At 37.5% G+C, this 18,794-nt stretch overlaps 2 protein-coding genes across 5 annotated transcripts; both read right to left on the bottom strand.

Moving 5' to 3' along the window:
• Nucleotides 1–1,094: 1,094 nt before the first annotated feature.
• On the bottom strand, nt 1,095–9,747 carry LOC113727638 (protein-tyrosine sulfotransferase-like). Of its 3 annotated transcripts, none has more exons than XM_072076995.1 (15): nt 9,358–9,747; nt 8,936–9,017; nt 8,190–8,367; nt 8,004–8,075; nt 7,255–7,422; nt 7,069–7,140; nt 5,971–6,262; nt 5,282–5,422; nt 4,484–4,588; nt 4,223–4,370; nt 3,398–3,447; nt 3,195–3,263; nt 2,987–3,106; nt 2,117–2,251; nt 1,095–1,270 (listed from the first exon to the last, which is right to left on the bottom strand). In XM_072076995.1, the coding sequence occupies exons 2-15, from the start codon at nt 8,991–8,993 to the stop codon at nt 1,244–1,246; spliced, it is 1,635 nt and encodes a 544-aa protein (XP_071933096.1). In that variant the 5' UTR covers nt 8,994–9,017; nt 9,358–9,747; the 3' UTR covers nt 1,095–1,243. The 3 variants fall into 3 exon arrangements, with proteins under 3 accessions (XP_071933096.1, XP_071933089.1, XP_071933093.1); XM_072076988.1 differs by lacking the exon at nt 1,095–1,270 and adding an exon at nt 1,516–1,821; XM_072076992.1 differs by lacking the exons at nt 1,095–1,270; nt 9,358–9,747 and adding exons at nt 1,516–1,821; nt 9,177–9,247.
• Nucleotides 9,748–10,837: 1,090 nt separating this feature from the next.
• Nucleotides 10,838–18,427, bottom strand: LOC113727630 (protein ENHANCED DISEASE RESISTANCE 2-like). Of its 2 annotated transcripts, none has more exons than XM_072076986.1 (21): nt 17,942–18,427; nt 16,454–16,528; nt 16,283–16,336; nt 16,142–16,207; nt 16,009–16,064; nt 15,695–15,825; nt 15,575–15,621; nt 15,403–15,500; nt 14,930–15,025; nt 14,780–14,844; nt 14,633–14,704; nt 14,109–14,255; nt 13,610–13,923; nt 12,976–13,039; nt 12,693–12,868; nt 12,439–12,540; nt 12,276–12,326; nt 12,050–12,193; nt 11,749–11,844; nt 11,358–11,459; nt 10,838–11,228 (listed from the first exon to the last, which is right to left on the bottom strand). In XM_072076986.1, exons 1-21 carry the CDS (start codon nt 18,098–18,100, stop codon nt 11,136–11,138), a joined length of 2,208 nt encoding a protein of 735 aa, XP_071933087.1. In that variant the 5' UTR covers nt 18,101–18,427; the 3' UTR covers nt 10,838–11,135. The 2 variants fall into 2 exon arrangements, with proteins under 2 accessions (XP_071933087.1, XP_071933086.1); XM_072076985.1 differs by having other exon boundaries at nt 13,607–13,923; nt 17,942–18,245.
• Nucleotides 18,428–18,794: the final 367 nt, after the last annotated feature.

Below are 18,794 nucleotides of genomic sequence, written 5' to 3'. Positions count from 1 at the left end.
GATGAGAGGTGATGCAGAGAGACAAGGATCAATAGTGGTATTTGCAAGAGATGTGTAGAAGACAACTAAAGATAGACGACATGGATCACAAGTTCACTGCTTGCAATGTGGGATATATCCAAGTTACAGGTAAAGTATACTCTCCCATATCCAGATGGGTCGAGATTGCGGAGTCTCCTTACATTGCTCCCATCCCAAGTGAAATACTGCAAGAGCATCGCAATTAGACTTTACCACGATCATATAACTACCAGTACAAAGATAGTCGTTCAAACTTCGGATCAGCGATCTCCAAATTTGTGATGGAAATCTACGGAACTAGGAGAGTAATTAGTATCAAGAAAGCTTGCTGATTATTCTCTCCCACAAATATCGAGTCAGTAGTATTGTTTTCACAAGTATTATGAATTTCCATCCAATCTAGCTCCTCCTTCTTGTTTGGCAAATTTTATATCTTGTCCATCGACTTGTAATAAAACATTCGTGAAGGCCACCCTTCTTCGTCCGGTCTCATGAAGGCCACCCTTTCTTCCACACAATCAATTGCATCCACCATTTTTGTTTTTTTGAACTAATATAAATTGCAGCAACCGAGAGATCATGATCCGGAAGAAGCGTGGGTTGAATGGAGCACCACCAGATAAGATTGAGTTTGTTTGGATAGTGTATTATTTGAAATAATTATTATAGCACTTTTTGTGATGTGATATATGTAAGATAAAAAGATAGATTGGAAAATGTGTTTATAATGCAAGCGAAATATTATCTGAGATAAAAGCACTATCCAATTATTTTGCTAACACCTGCAACGTGAATTGCCGGCAGAACCATGGTCTTTCGGGCGAGTGGATTAAGAGGCGTTGTAGATGGTCAGGAGGGTGCTTAATGGCCAACCAACCGGAGGAGGAGGAGGAGGAGCTTCCGAGTCGAACAAAGTGAGGAAGTTGAAATTCGTGAATTGTATCCTCGGATTAGGAGATGCTGTAGCATAATTTGGTTATGCTTGGCCGACTGTATATATACACCGTAATAATCCAATATAAGACGGAAGGCCTCATCCGGGGTGGTGATTAAGAGAATAATGGCGGCACCTATCTTGCAATTCGCAGCTGGCTGAAATTCCCTTCGAAGTGTTGCGGAAAGCCAGGACTTGCTAACGGCACCAAATCGCGGAAGTAATCAGCAAGATGAATTAACTTCCCCAAAAAACCACACCGAAGGTCCTCCGGCAGATCATTCCAGTCTACCACTGACGACTCCTTGTCATCTTCTGTCAAAGTCATTAGTACAAGGATGAGTCATTACCTGTAACTTAATTTACCTCGGAGAGTTGGGGGTCGGGGTTGCGTCCGTTAACACACAGAAAAAGGTTATTTGGCTTAGGAAGAACGTAGTGATATTTTTTTTTTTTTGGGCGTGCGTGTATGTAAAAGGTCTCGAATCCGGACCTCTCACTTCTATTCGCTGCTTCGATATCACCCAACCAATCCCTCCAACCTTAGGAAAAGAACATAGTTTCATCTAAAAGCTCTGCAACTCCCCAAAATTACCATTGCTTTAGTTACAAAGCTTTGTGCATATCCTAGCTATGAGTAGTGAACTTCGTCTGTTTCTCTCTCTCTCTCCCTCCTCTAAACTTGTATACATGATACAGTAAATGCATGCATTTCAATCATTTCATAGCTTTATTTTTGATATTCTTCTCCTTGCATTTAAATAGAGAATAATGAACAAAAGAAATAAAAAAATGGATAAGGAGATGGAAAGAACACTCCAAGAAGGGGCACCATATGGCTTTTTGAACATGTTCACCAGATTCTCCTGCAGTTTATGAGATATGAAAAACTCAAGTTAAAAACAATCATACTCCTCATTTCAAGTTATAACAGTAACGGACCACGGTAGGCAAATTCCATAATACACAACTAATTTTCTTTTGCCTTCCTTCTACGCTAAATGTTCTGATTGTCCAATTGAAGAAAAGACCAATGGATTCTTTTTCAACTTTCCAAAAAGTAAGTGTTTCCAAGGGCAAGTACCATATAATTAGTTATCATGAACCAATCTTTAGTTGTAAGTCGCAAAGATATTAAGTCCTCAAACGCTGGATACTTACTTCACCAACTTTTGTTGGCATCGCATACTGTTGTTGATTTGCAAAGATGCCTTGAGCGTACTTGTACAACTCCACATCCAGGTAATTTAGTGATGTAATTTCCTGAAAAAGAACTTTAGAAATCCGACGACGAGCCTGCAACGAGATAGAGTTAATAAGTAAATGGCAAGTACCAGGACAACAAAATTGACAGAAAGCCGTCTCAGAATCAAAATTTGCAGTCTGAGTCTAATTTCATCTAAACATTCCAAATCCATCTCAACTCTACTGTAGTATAAGATTGAGCTTATTGTGCAGTACACTCTTGAGCTATAGAAAGGGAATTTCTGGAGTACACTACATCGATGAAAATACAGACGGTTAACCTTCTCAATCTGGTAACAATAGGACAAAGTGAGAATTTGTAGATAGATTTCAACAGGCAACACACACAGAGAGGCATATGTGAATCACATTCCAAAGTTGCTACAGCTGCTACATCTAGATTGTCCCAGAAACTGAGGGCTGTACTAATTTAGGATTTGTTACATTGATACTATCAAACTGAATAAACCACAGTTTCAGTGAAAAGGAGTTGACCCCTCAAAGATCTTCATTTATTTAAAGAACCCTAGGGGTGCTCTAAGCTCTTCAAGATCCAAAAAGAAGACTATTTACTTTTGTACTGATTTATTGACTTTGCATCACCTAAAGGATGATCCTTTACTTGAAAACAAAAGCTTCAAATCATAGCATGACAACCCGTCATGATTGAGAGATGTAACAATTTCCAACCAGGAGTTGAGAGTAGTAATTTCCACAGTTACACGCAAAAGGCAAGAGGGTGGAAAAAGTCAACAGATTAAATAAGAATTTTGACTAATTTTTTACCTCCTTAGTAAAGTTTGCTGGCCGTATATTTTTTAAAGAATTTGCACGTCGTTGTGACTGTGTGCTTCGTAAGCTTGAAATACAGGTCTCATATCCTTCCATTAGTTTTCTCGTCGTCATCTGACATAGTAATAAAGTCTTTGTTCTCTTTTCCTGACATAGTAATAACTTTGAGCAAGCACAAAGCTAGAAATAAAAACAGGCTTACATCTTCATTTGTTGCTTCAACTGTGTCCGTTGATGAAAACTTTCCAGGCTTTGGATATGTGCTATTGCTCTAAAAACAGGGCAACAGAGGAATCAACATCACAATTTGAATCAGTATTCAACATCATTAAAAACTAAAAGACCACTTACAATCTCCAATAAAAAAAAATGAAAAGCATAGTAAGAGAGACGGTCAGACATTACCAAATGGTAATTACTATCAGGGTCAATATCAGGTATCAAAGAGCTCTGCCCTGCAGAACCAGCAAAGGATGATGTTACTGGGGAAAAACTACAATTTCACTACTTAGATAACCTTAAAAAACTAAAGAAAGGGATAAACTCCAATAGCTTCATATGCTTGAAACACTAGTGATTCTTAATTTGGAAATTAGCCAAGCAGACTGATCGTGTACAAGGAACCATATAATCTCTTGTTTTTTCAAGCTTTTTTGAAACAAAACAGGAGTTAATGTAACTTTCTCTTAAACCCTTCTCATATTAGCCTTAGTTTTACTTGTTGCAGGAGAATGGATTGTAACTGTCGAGGAAATACTTATCTGTCACGAATTTTCTCCTTTACCTAGTATAGTGAGCACACTTGTTTCTAGATATGCATTAGACTATATATTTTCCTCCTCTGTCTTAATATCCTTTACGCTAGGATGTTTACTTCCGAGCAGAGGGAACTTTCAAACTATAACTCCACGTAAATAGCACCAAAATGTTCATGACATACCATTAAATAAAAAGTCAGGAGGATGCCAAAACGACTACTGGCATATCTAAGATACTCATCAAGATGAGCACTGTATAGAAAGCAGAGGATGTTCATGGTTTCTCATAATCAATAATTCAGCTTGAACACTTTTTCCTTATGCTCAGAGAACTGTAAACAGAACGACAATAGCTACTGCTGGTTGTATGGAATATATGAGCCCCATAATGTCCAAAATCTAGAGAAAATCACAAACACCTAAAAGAATGGAAAACAAAATACAGCTGAAGCAAATTGTTTCTGACACTGACCTGGAATGCTATTAGCCACAAGACCCTTTCTAGAGTTTGATCCTGCAAACTTAGAAATTGCCTGAGCACCAACCACATTTGCAAACATTGTTGCAGATTCTCTATGGTTCTCAGTGAGTCCAACATACAACATATTATCCAACCGCTTCTGCAAGATTTACAGAGATCTACCATGGTTATAACCATAAAGCAAAAGTATAATAGGCAAGAGAAGATTTCAAAATGATGTCAAGCAATAAGTAGTGAACCTTCAATCGGTACCTTTGCAACGTCTAGCACATATTCACCAAGAGGCTGATATTTCTGTATGCAATGGCGCACTTCATGTGATTCTGCCAGATAAGAGTTGTTTGTAAGTCCTGCAATCTGTTTATCAGAAACAAGCAGGAAAATATGAACATTAAAGACTGTGTCAAGCATGAAAATCAAATGCAAAACTCACTGTCTTTTTGCTTCACCGTCTATTCAGAATGCAACACTTACAACAACTAACATCTAGGATTGACAATGGCTAATTTCCTCTTTTGGCATAAGCCTGGATATTAGTTCCTAAAGAATAATTCCCACACATCAAAAATAAGAAGGTTCTAACGCATGTATATGGTATACATTTATTATAGTTCTTTCCTGATTCATGAGTATTATACAACCTTGTGATATTTACATATTTCCACGAGGTAGCACAGATGGATTCAATTAATAGATCTGATCGCCAAAGTCAACTGTGAAATCAAACCACCCTTTTTATATTAGTTATGCACTCTCACCAACTTGAAATTCAAAACTCCACCGTAGAAGTTCATATAGATAAGATTTAGAAGAAAATGTCATGAATTGCTTGTCCAGGCAGCTCAAACAAAAAAAAGATTCATAAGTAGTAAAACTTCAAATCTTCCTTTACTCTCGACACACAAACCTAATCTAGACGCAAGCTCAAGAAATATAACTAAGAACTCTTACTTGTAAGTTTCATGGTCCATTTATGCTACTTATTAACCAAGCTACATGTAAAGCAATCTCAGTTATCTACAGAAGAAGATAAAGAGTTCAGGTTAAAACCTGGTATGTAGCTCCATTATGAACTATTTCCTGAGCTATAGGATCATTAATATACTTGTGCAATGGCATTACAACATCCTCCATATCATAGGGATCGTCACCATAAATGGAAGGCCAACCTTTGCGTCTTCTGGCTTCTCTCTGCAATCAGTGCACAACAAAATCATCATCTTGAATATGCCGCAGATCTATGACTGAAGCATAAAGTGAGGCATTTTTTAGATCCTTATATTATTACTAATACAGGTAAAATAGAAAAACAAGGTAAGAATCTGACTACTTTTCCTTAAATGACCTTTTTGTGCTACACCCCTCCCCTCCCCCCCCCCCCCCCTCCCCCCCCCCCCCCCAAAAAAAAACCAAAAAAGAAAGCCAAAAAAAAGAATCGAAGATCTGGGTCAAGAAACATTACAGTTTTTCATTTTTTCCCCTCCTTTTATGTTTGATTAGAATATTATTCTCTACATTCTGCCACACCCCAGAGAATCTCCAATCAATCTTCCTTTATACTTAAATAGTATTGAATTGTCAAAATTGGATATATGAAGTGTTTGAATTGAAAGTTACATAAGTCACAAATTGGTTTTCTACAGGTCCAGGTCATCATCTATGTGCAGACTGCAGAAGAGCTAATTGCTATGCATATATGAATTCAAACAGCATTAGATCATAATGCTAGGTAGACATACCCGAGAAAACAAATCTTCTCTCATCCAAGGGACCAAATACTTCCATGGCCAGATGTCCAATGTGCTTACTCCACCCCTTGTCTTTGCCCTCAAACGTCCAGTCATTCTTAAGGCTGATGTTAGATTAGGGTGCACCAGAAAACGAGCAGCAACCTCTACCGAAAATTCGTAAGTGCTAAAGACACGATCAATAGGGTCCCTTAGTATGGTCACCACTGAAGTTTTCTCCCTTGGAAGTTTGGACATGACACTATAGTCATCATGAGTAACCAATAACCGGCAATCTGGTTTCCTGCAGTGAATGAATATCATATGGATTGAAGCAATCTATTAAGCTCTTGTACTTTGAGAATAGCTTTTGCATCAGATGGACAACAAAGAGCTATTGAATGCTGCTGCCATACAGTTACAGATTTGCTTTCTGAGCATCACAATTGACAAATTTTTGAAAGTCAATTCAAAGGAAAGCATATTAAAAACATGCTCTTGTGAGTCTTACCAAGAAAAGATGTTGTCATCCATTGTTTTTAAACCTTGATGTATACAACCACACAGTAAAAATGAAATTTTGACTATGAACATTAAATAGCAATCATTCTAGCTATCTTAATCCTGGGTTTTACACTAACCCCAAACATCTTCAAAAACCATTATGGTGAAGAAGTATATTCAATCCCTAGTTTACTGTTAAACTAGTTTCCACCTAAATGTATGCCCAGACTCTCCCTGTAGCTTTTCAGAGTTACTAAACTCTACCTACTCAACAACTAACCGGGAATATTTAAAGAAAGCTTTACCATGTTGTTTTGGGATTCACTTTATCAATAAAAAAAATATTGTATCAGTAGCTTCAAGAATTTGTGTCTTGATGTAGAAGAAGAATCAAACATCATGTACTTTCAAGTAATGTCAGATATTGTATATGATTACAAGCCCAGCCAAGTTTTCCAGGTTTCTCAACAAGCTCAAGGCAAAGATGGGTTGTTTTCAGCCCTAAAGGAAGGCGCAAGTTTGTAGCAGCCATTGAGCTACTACAATCAATGTACCACCAATTGCATTCAACGGTAAAAGTAATTCATAGATGAAGAACAGTGTTACCTGGGATCGAGCCTCAGCCTATCATAAGAGCGTGGGCACTCTGAAGAGTTTGCATATAACCTTTTCAGAAAGCTGCATGTGAAAATTACATCCATGAGTGGCAATTTTCAACCCGAAAACCCTACAATGAACAGAAAAGAGAAATGCAGTTTGCCTGAAAGTACTGAAAAGAAGCAACTACTTTACCAATAATAATATGTCCTCCCTCCAGTTCTTGGGACATGAAGGAAATACAGCAAGTCCCGCAATATGTGTTTATCTTCGTTAATTTCTGAGTCAAGGGAAGAAGATGCCCACTTCTTGACGATATGTTCACACTGATTAAATTCACCGTCTTCAGAGGATGCCTTTATTCTGGTTGAAACTGTAATTGTAAGATATGAACTAAACAAACTTAATAACATATAAGGCTTGTCTTGTGCATGAATACATTACATTCCAAGTCACAAAAGATTCTTACCCCATTTTAAGAGAAACAGCAGTCCCCTAAAAAAGCTACTAGTATGTAAGAATCCAGAACTTTCTCACTACCACTAAAAGAAAGAAAAAGCATATCTAGGATACCAACTTGCAACTCCCTTTTTTCTTCTTCATTTTTATCTTGTCCCTTTTTATCCAATGATTAGACTGGATTTTGCAATCAGAAATCCAGTTTACCATAACCAATTTTTAAGCTTACTATGCAACCCAACATAGACGTAAATGGACCTTGCCTAATCCATTGCTTCCACAAAGAAAAGAAATAATCAGATATTGTATATGATTACAAGCCCAGCCAAGTTTTCCAGGTTTCTCAACAAGCTCAAGGCAAAGATGGGTTGTTTTCAGCCCTAAAGGAAGGCGCAAGTTTGTAGCAGCCATTGAGCTACTACAATCAATGTACCACCAATTGCATTCAACGGTAAAAGTAATTCATAGATGAAGAACAGTGTTACCTGGGATCGAGCCTCAGCCTATCATAAGAGCGTGGGCACTCTGAAGAGTTTGCATATAACCTTTTCAGAAAGCTGCATGTGAAAATTACATCCATGAGTGGCAATTTTCAACCCGAAAACCCTACAATGAACAGAAAAGAGAAATGCAGTTTGCCTGAAAGTACTGAAAAGAAGCAACTACTTTACCAATAATAATATGTCCTCCCTCCAGTTCTTGGGACATGAAGGAAATACAGCAAGTCCCGCAATATGTGTTTATCTTCGTTAATTTCTGAGTCAAGGGAAGAAGATGCCCACTTCTTGACGATATGTTCACACTGATTAAATTCACCGTCTTCAGAGGATGCCTTTATTCTGGTTGAAACTGTAATTGTAAGATATGAACTAAACAAACTTAATAACATATAAGGCTTGTCTTGTGCATGAATACATTACATTCCAAGTCACAAAAGATTCTTACCCCATTTTAAGAGAAACAGCAGTCCCCTAAAAAAGCTACTAGTATGTAAGAATCCAGAACTTTCTCACTACCACTAAAAGAAAGAAAAAGCATATCTAGGATACCAACTTGCAACTCCCTTTTTTCTTCTTCATTTTTATCTTGTCCCTTTTTATCCAATGATTAGACTGGATTTTGCAATCAGAAATCCAGTTTACCATAACCAATTTTTAAGCTTACTATGCAACCCAACATAGACGTAAATGGACCTTGCCTAATCCATTGCTTCCACAAAGAAAAGAAATAATCAGCGAATAAGAAAAGAACAAAAAGCAGAGCCAATTTCTAAGCTACATCGCAGCTTCAACTTGACTTAAAAAACGATGCACAAATTTAATTTGCCAAATACATTGCATATAGCTCCTCTAGAACAGCCCGGAAAAGAAAAAACACAGCAAGCTTCAAAAAATTCAAAAAAGAAATATATATTCACCAGATAAGAGCAGGACCAGGAGAAGGGCCAACTTCGAATCATAATTTATCCACCTCATCGTCCCCTGCTCAGGAGGAACCCACTGTACACCAAAAAAGATAACAGATTAGGCCACAGAAAAAAAGGATATAAAAAAACTTGAGCTTGTTATAATCAAAATCATCTGATTCAGCATATTCAGTAGAAATTTAAAAAAAATAAAACTTTACTATCCTTTTTCCACAGTTATGTAAAATGTTACCAGATATGAGAGTAAATTCTCGATCCCAACCCAACTCAATTAACATAAGTTGAGCAACCACATTTATACACACATGAATTTATTGTATTAGTATATTAAATTGAATCACTATCCACAAATAGTACTGCTTTAATATATACACTAATGAAAGTGGGGAATTTTGTTAGAATGGTAAACCAACCTTGTGGAGCTCCGAGATCTCGTGCTCCCCAAAATCACAGAAAGCGTGTCGCCTCACAACCAGAGTGGGGTCCACCTCAAAAGCTTCACCCCAGCTCCGATCGAACAAGCTCCAATATTTCCCACCCACCACCTCCTATTCCTTTAATCTTATTTTAGCACCCATTTATTCTTCTTCTTCTTTTTTATGGCTCAATTTTTTTTTCCCAAATAAGTACGTTCAAACCCCAACTACTCTAATCTCTCCTAAACCCTGAACCCTAATTTCTCCATTTTTATTTTTATTTTTCTGGGGTGGGGTTGGGGCTCCTCCTACTTCAGGCTCAGAGAGTCTTCTTTCGTTCAGAGTTGACTCAGTATTCAATGGCGGAAAGAAGATTTAATAATATATGATTGATGGGAGAAGTAAACATTGGGTCAAATACTCAGAAAAAAGCTATTGATTGGGGCAAAATGGTAATAACAGTTATCTAAAGGCACTACTCTGTTTGCTAGCGTGCGCCGACGAGCTGTGGGTCAATGGATGTGGAAGGCGGGCAACAGCTCCCGGTCCCGATTTGACTCGTACGAAAAGGTTAATGAGAGAGTCCAAATGTCCGGTTTTGCCCCTGGGATGAGGCTTTCGGAGGAGGAATCCAGTACGGGAGGAAAATGTGCAAAGGGAAGATAAACGTATTCTTCTAAAGAGGTTAGAGGTTGGATTGGATCCTTGAGTAGGGAGTTGCCTCGGGAGTCAAAAAACCATTAAAGAATAGAATGGAAGCCCACGCAAATTGGTCGGGACTAGGAGGCAGTGTCCCAGCCGGCAACTTAATGGAAGACAAAGCTCTGCAAGTTACTTGTGAGAGGAAAAACAGAGAGACGATGAGAAACGAAGGGAAAGATATTTTAATATTGTAGTTTGGGAGTTTAGGAAAGAAATTGAAGGAAAATTCTATAATGTTGTGGCATACTATATTGTGATAATTCGTGTTGTCGAATCAACTACTCTACTCTTACTTAGTGCAATTGATCGTCAAGAGAGTTTTAAATTAAATGTAAAGTCAATTTTTCGACCTGCAATCTAAAAGTTCAAGATTTTCTCGAATATTAAATGTTTCGTTAGTGAGTGCGTAGGCTCCCGTTTAAACCAATAATAATTCAATCCCTTCGAATTCTCCTCTTGGCCATGTTCGATCATTTCCCTTCTCCTAATATAGAGTAAGAATAGATTTATCGTATCCGACAAAAAAAAAAAAGCAAATATATGACTCTACAACTATGATACACCACATGATACATAATCCCAATCGTGTTGATTCATTTTCCATTTCTTCCACTCTATTTTCTTTTCTTTTCTCATCAAATCCAAGTTCCCAAACAAACTGTAACATTTTCATTTTGAGTTGACGAAGATTTTAAATTTATATGATTAATCTTATCCTACGCTGTAATGTCTATTAAACTATTTATTCCTCATTCCTTATCTCTGAAGAGCATCATGAAGAATCAACTCTTGGTAGGAGGAGAAACAAAAACCACAAAGGTAAAGAACTGCAACTATGAATATTACAGCTCTATCACCTCGGGTCCTTTTTCTCTTCATTTTGATTTCAATCTATTCTGACAAATTGACATGACCCCAGTTCCAATGTAATATACACCAGCCAATTGATTTTTTCCTTGTATAAAAGAATTGATACCGGTAGGTACATTGGAAGAATACTACGGTCAATTCTATAGACTTTAATCCCACTTCTGCACAATTCATCATCACGCGGGTCCTGGTTAACATCTGGTTTAGTGCTTAACTGGGATAGCTTTAGAGGCATCCAGATGGTTAAGACGACAAGTCCCCAGTAGGAACTCTGGAAGCTCATCCGTGGTGTTTGCCTGCAGGAAATGAATCTATTATGACAAACAGCGATATCATAAAAGGGGATGAAGGTTCCCCAGTGTTCGCTCTCCATCCATGTTTAGAGAAGAACAGAATCACAATGTTGCAAGATGATGAGTTTATACCTGTACCAGAAATGCCATTTCTATGACAAGATTGTTAAGGTAACCAAGAACAAGATTGACCACACCCCTCGCAACAGTAGATGAACCGATATCAACTCCAAGCTGAAATACAAGAGAACCTTCATAATTATCAAAATACAAAGAGACCATTTTTCATGCTGTAACATTTTCTGGTACGAGGTTATGTTAGCCAAGTGGTAATACTCTCCCTCGTACACTTGAAGCGACCCCTTTGCGTCATCGCAGGTCCAAGTAGGGGCCCTGCCTCTCTTGCTTCATTGCATGAAGACAGGTGCGCAAGGAGATAAATGTAATGTTTCACTCACATGTACTAGCTAACATGCTCATAACATGAATGCCGTATGGAATCCATCTGCTTTCAAAATTTTACCTCTATGTAGTTCTTCCCATGGAAATAATTAATTTCCAGTGCTTGACCAATTAAGCATGCTTTCTTCCCAACACTCTGCTTGACTATCCATGATCCCTGAAAAACAAATCATATATGATTTGTACATGTAAGCTCATATAATGCCCCAGAATTCTGAAATTTGGCAAGGCAAAATTGCTATTGGAAATAGATGTGCCACTGAAACCGTGGATGTCTCAACATCAAAAGCCTCAGCAAAAAAAAACAGAGATTCAAGACCTCACAAGATAATATTAATTTCTGCATTACCAACTTAACTGACCTTAGATATGTATGGAATGAGCTTGAACCTTGAATTTCTGTCTGCATCATCCCCTTTAACAAATCTCTCCAGCAATGGTGCATCTTCCAGTGAACTACTCATCATGTAGTATAGGGCCAGATTATAAGTTGTCGAACCTGGCACCTTTTGTGATTGATCTAGGGTAAGTAACTAGATAAAAGAGTCAAAGAGGAAGAAGTGAATAAAATGAAAGGACTCAATAAACCTGTATGTTGACTATGAAAAAGAACTCTGGACCTCCTTTTGCAGCATATTTCTGCAGAGAAAATACAAACAACTTGTTGGAAGCCTCATGATCACATGGTGAAATGGTCAACTGTAGCAAGAAATTTGTGACACAACATTTTTTCCATGAAAGAATTAAAAACCTGAACAATGCTCCCAGGGCGGCCAGCAAGATCATCTTCTCGCTTGTCAGATCTCAACCAATCCGCAGCAACCATTTGCATTAATGTGCCATTTGCTTTGATCTGGAGATAAGAGCACCACAAGCAACCAAAAAACTATAGGTTACTAACAGGCTATTAATTTAGACTTGTCAGAACAGAGAGAGAGAGAGAGAGAGAGAGAGAGAGATCAATATTAAATTAAATTACAGATAAAACTTAATGTGAAAGAACACCTTTTTATGGTCATCCAAATAAGTTTTTCCACGAATCAGAAATGTAGAGGGATCTGTTTCTGTCCAACTTGAAAGCAGATTACAAGTTTGATCCTTTGGTAAAGTGAACCCATAGTTGCACGACATACTGTCTTCCCTTGCCATCTCTTGTAAGTCCACATAGCCCCTCTTCTGAACTGCAGTCAAAATTATCTAGTTATCGTAAAATAAAGAATGCCCTTAATTTAGAGCTGAATCGTTCTTTTTTTAAAAAAAATTTCGGTTAGCAGCTTCATCTACTCACCTGCAAGATCATGTAACTTTTTAACAAAAACAGCAGCAGTAGATAATTTGGGTGTACGTGTATCCTGAAACATCAAAGAAGTAGATAAATAAAAAATATTTCTAGAAGAAATTAACAAGGTCTCTTTCCTTCCATGAAAAGTAGTCTCCTCAACTTTTACTTCACAAAACTTTAATTGCATAACAAAGCACATGCATATTTAATGGTCAGGCAGCAAAAACATGCAACTGTTGACTTGCTTTCCTTTTGATCTGTCCAAAAACATGCTTACTTCCCTAAATGGAACCTTAAACTGTTGAACAGTACTTCTTACTAAGTAGTTTATACACCAAAAAGGGCAGTGACCCCACATGCTCCCACCCTCTCCTCTAAATTTCAGTTACCGAATGTAAGAGTCCAACATGTTCACCACTTTGTCTTTCACCCATTATACCTATTCAAATATCTTATTTCTGTATCCAGTCAAACTAAGAGCTCAAATTTAGACCAGGTGTCCAAAAAAATGTATTCTAACAACCGTAGCTTCATAAATTCTCAGATTGCCTCAAACTATAAGCCAATGTTTTAAAGTATTAGATGCTTTCCTACATTTGGAAATTGTGCTTCATTCAAAAGAGAGAGTGTATACTGCTACCTGAGAATATGTTTCTGAACTAAAATCAGAAGACCAGCCATTTTCTGATTGATCATAATCCAAAGGTTCTGGAACATCAAAAAATTCATCTGCCGCATCATTTAATCCCAAAAGGCTTGCATGTTCTGAAGGCGTTTTAACCACTTCTTCACCCTCTGCGTCATCGATGCTCTTCCTAGTCTCCAGCCTGGTTGGAACTTCAATTCTCAAACCTTCTCCAATCTGGTGTAATCTACTCTCTTTTGTCAGCTCACCAGATGAGAAATCAGACACTGAATTATTCCCTAGTTTTGCTCTAAACAACTCTCTCAAAGCTGCAATTACCAAAAGACGATTGAATCAGCAACAAGATAGTTGCACATTGCAAGACTTATAAACAAGATAGTTTTGCTCTAAACAAGATAGTGGCATACCACCCAGTCTCCCTAGCATGCGGATTGTTATGGATTGCAAGACTTATAAACAAGATAGTTTTGCTCTAAACAAGATAGTGGCATACCAGCCAGTCTCCCTAGCATGCGGATTGTTATGGATCGGGCAGAGGATGTCTGTAGATATGATTTCCAAAATTTCCAGTCAATAGCAAGCATATGTCTTACTACTGATTGCTTCCCTTGATTTACAGGAGAAATTACAAATCCTCCACCTGTAAGGACAGTACAGTATCTTATCTACAGCACAATTAATAGTATGAAGTTGTAAAATACAAAACAACCCTCCTTGAATCCAAAATCTGAAAAAGTTACACATAACGGGGCGCCTATGATGACAAGAGTAATAATTAAAAAAAGTAGCACCATTGCAATATTAACCTATAGTCAATGTATGAACTGATGGATGCGTGCACAGCACATAAAGAAAAGTCGACTAACCAAAATCTAGAAGTAAAGAAAAGGATTTTCTAACAAGCCATGTCTGTTGCATAAACTAGCAGCTCAATGTAATATTTGTTCAAGTACATATCAACAACAGAATAGCTTAAACCACTTTTTGAATCTGTTCAATGTATTAAGCATACATTACTTTTAAGGCAGGCACGGACATAGCCCACTTGAGGAGGACACCTCTGGTGGAACACAGAATGGTACAGAATAACTGCAATAGAATGAAGATGAGTTAAACCAAAAGATACATATTCATCTGTGAGGGTTCCAAGTGCAACATTATTACCATATGTCCCATCATCCTCCCTCCTCCAATAGCGCCGCAAAAGAAGATCCCTTGGTTTCATACCCCTGCAACAACATATATTGCATTCAGTCTCCTTGAAAATTAAAAAAAGGTATAATGTGTCTGTGAGGTTCAAGTCCCGAATCTGACCAAGGTAGCCAATTTCGGTATAACAGTTTATGAACTATGTCAGTATGACCATCAAGATGTTCAATCACACTGCCCTTATACAGACAGAAATCCCACCTGCGGATGAAGACATCAAAAACATCAAACCATTGCTCAATCACACTGTTGTAAAGATTGGGTATCCCAAGGAAGAGTTGAATATATAAAGTAATTTCGGTAAAAAATTGTGAACATGTAATAGCCACCCTAGCAATTAATTCAAATGAAAGAAGCTAGAGTCCAATATATGCCTTGAAGTTGAAAAGGAAATTGAATTTTGGGTTACAAGATTCCTGCTAGGAAAGTGAATACTATCATGAAGGGAAGAAATAGTAAAATAAGAAACCGAATTTGGAATGAGAGATGTCAAAACTTTTGGCTTATATTCAATTGATCTTTATGTTAAATGCTTGAGAGATAATACTTTAGAACCTTATGATACAGTGGCCACTTACTCAGATCTTGAAGGGCCAAGAGACATTAATGTTTGGAAAATAGCCTCAGAAGATCCATCAATGACACCAACAGCCATTATAGCAGGGTGGTCATCCCACTGCAAAATATACAAAAGACTCAACAAGGATGGATTCATCACACAGCTCAGATCCAGATACAAGACATACCAACCTTTGCATGAGATTCTCTATCTTTAGCTTCCTTAAATAGCCGGAGACCTGTATGCTACTAATGATTAAATGCAATTTCAGCAGTAAAGGATCTTAAACTTCGGTGAAACTTAAACCATACCATTCTCGCAACCAAAGATTTTCCAGGGTGATGGTGCAACAACATCAGATGTCATGGCATCTATAACTCTAGACGAACGTAGCGTCCAATCAATAGAATTTGAGTAATGAGTTTTACTGGAACAGTCCAACCTGCAAACGAAAGGAAACCAGTTGAAATTCATAGATGAACTTACAGACAAGAGTTGTCTTTTTCTTTTTCACCAAATAAATAAAACATATGAACAGGACAGTCATTCAGCATGAAAGTCAGAAAGCGATATTTCCTTGTTGAAAGCAGGAGTGAAAAGAAAACCAGGTATGGTTTTAATGTACCTCAAAGACTTTGCATCAGGCTCGGAAGAATCAATAACAACTTGGTTCTGGTCCACCTGCAAGTGTCTTAGCAAACATCAGCTGCCAGAAATATATGCCATTGCTAATTTAAACAAAATTCAGCCATTTGAACCTTTAAAGCGGCTTCCTGAATCGAATGCATCCATCTTGCTGCTTCTTCAGGACTACTTGCTCCCAGCTAAGAACTTCAGATTTAGTAACCATGCATGACTTATTTTAAACAAATTGAAAATTTGGACAAAAAATTCCGCACCTTCAGTTGATCACTGTGATTGGAAGTGTTGTAAAGTGTGAAAATGAAGAATACCTGCAAATTGAAAAATTACACGTCTTCACAATCTCTTAGAAGAAACACAGCAATAACCACTGCATTAGAGCATTAAGTGGGGGAAAAACGCTTATAAGGTGGAAGAGAAGTTCATACTCTTCTTTGAATGCTCTCTCTCCCATTATCAGCCGCACGGATGCAAGAATCTATAATTGCACTTCTAAGAGGATCCTGACAGTATACTGATTATGTCATTTAAAGCTTAGACAAGATGATACTGAAAAAGTTAAATAGCCAAAAAATCAAAGATAGACCAGAAACACCAAGGACGAATTTGATGCATTGTATTGAGGAAGTTCCAATAAGTCAGAACAAATGCAAAAAAGAAGGATGCTGTCTAACATAAAAGAAATAGCAGTTAGCTTTTTAACAAAAGAAGATATTTATCATACTCATACTCATTTTCAGAATTCAGAAGGGGTTAGTTGATATATATTTAGTTACCATGGGATTTTGAAACAGCTGCATAAACACTTTAAACATTCTAAGTTGATAAATGCTGCCCAAACCAGCAGTTAAGGTCACTAGTTGCAGAGCCCTTGAACTATACACAGGGCGGGGTGAATAAGCGCTGTCAAGTTCGAGGTAAACTTATGCTTCCAATATTGCAACCAGAAGAAATTAATCATGAAAAGTACTTGGACATGTAAGTAAACTTCAGGTGTAGTAAATATTTAAGCGACTAAACCCTAAAATGAGTCAGAGGTTCAGCTAGATATCAAGAGACCCTCTAACCATGATCATTCTCATAACATGCTAGAGTGGCATCTTTTACTTCATCATCAACAGGAGCAAGCCTAATTGAGTATCGTATAGGCCTTCCAATTGATTCTAGACACTGATTGCAATCTACTGGTTTTCCTCATTGCCAACTTACTACTAACTTAACATCAGAACCCAGTTAACCAATGTGCCCAAATAACAAGAAACGAAGGCCCACAAATTACTTGTACAACTACTATTCATGAGTATAATGCTCTACAGAAACTGACAGGACATTATGGCAGAAGAGAGAAGTAACTGGCAGAAGAGGATACTTTTCAATGTTCTGAAATTAACCTAGCTTAATGAGATCATCAATTGGCTTAAAGCTCATCTTCCTTAACACTCGCAATACAAAACCTGCAGTTAAAGTCTCAAAATTCAAAGTTTAAATAAATTCTGCACCATGGATTCCATCACAGGCCAGATGAAAGCCATTGTCGAACTATGAACAATAAGATAATAATCAATTGCTGATGTTGGCAAGACAAAAGATCGCGCTCCATATCCAATATGGTCCATTTTCATTGCATTATGGTAAGAAGAAAACATAATCAGAAGTGATCAATGATCACTAATCCAGTACACCACTAGCACACAACCTCAAGCAATAACATAATGAACTACATTGGAACCCAAAAAATCAAACCCATATAATGAAATTCTAAATATAATCCAATTCTTACTTTAATTTTTGCAATAGATAAAAAAGAGCTGATGATAGCAACTAGGAGTAAAACTCTGCAGAAACACAAAAATAAACAAAACTCGTGCTACTGGCGAAAATTAACTAAAACAAAACCAATAAACAAATTAACAGACCTCGTCATGGGCAGGTGGGATTGATTTGAAGCTCTTAAGAAGGTGATCTTGAAGAACAAAGTATCTTTTTCTTGAATACTGCAGCCCAAACCTATTAGACCTTATCAAATACAACCACCCTTCCATTCTGCTTTCATCATTCTCAGGAACACCACCCATTCTTTTTCTTTTCTTTTTTTGCCAAATTCCCTCTTACAAACTCCAAAAATCCCACAAAATAAATCCAACCCACAATTTATATTTACTAAACAAGCAGTAAACGTACTTACTTCAACTTCCCCGAGTATTTCCTACATATATACTGTATAATAGTCGCTTGTCAGAGAATCTTTTACACAAAGAAGAAGAAAATGCTCAGTTCATATACGGGATTGCTGCGCTGGAGTCTTGAAGACAGAGAAAAAGGAAAAGGGGAAGACTTCTTTCTCGGTTTATTGTCGATTATTTATTTATTTTTTCTTGTTCGGTCTCTGTCCTCCGGGGTCTCGTTTTCACCGGCTGTTGAAGAAAGGAAGAAAACAAGAAGAATCAGTAGGAGTGGCCAGTGGGGTCTCTGGTGGGGGACGTGGAGGAGTACACGAGACAAAAGTTTGAGAGGCTAAAATTATTAGGGAAGTGAAAGGACGGATTTGCCCTTGTTCGGTTTTAACGTGACTGGGAAGTTTGAACCGCCTGCTACCTAAAGCCGACCAGATACAAATTTCTGGCACCTGCCAACTAGCAATTAGCAAGTTAGCAACTACAAGTGTGTATGTGTTTATTTCTGTGTCCGGAAAAAAACTACCCCCTAGTTGCAGTCCAAATTTCTGAATTTATTAATGGACAAATGCATATGGACACGATTATAAATAAA

The sequence above is a fragment of the Coffea arabica genome, chromosome 1c (assembly GCF_036785885.1).
Source record: "Coffea arabica cultivar ET-39 chromosome 1c, Coffea Arabica ET-39 HiFi, whole genome shotgun sequence".
NCBI classification, from domain to species: domain Eukaryota; kingdom Viridiplantae; phylum Streptophyta; class Magnoliopsida; order Gentianales; family Rubiaceae; genus Coffea; species Coffea arabica.
This window is presented reverse-complemented; position numbering and strand designations above follow the sequence as displayed.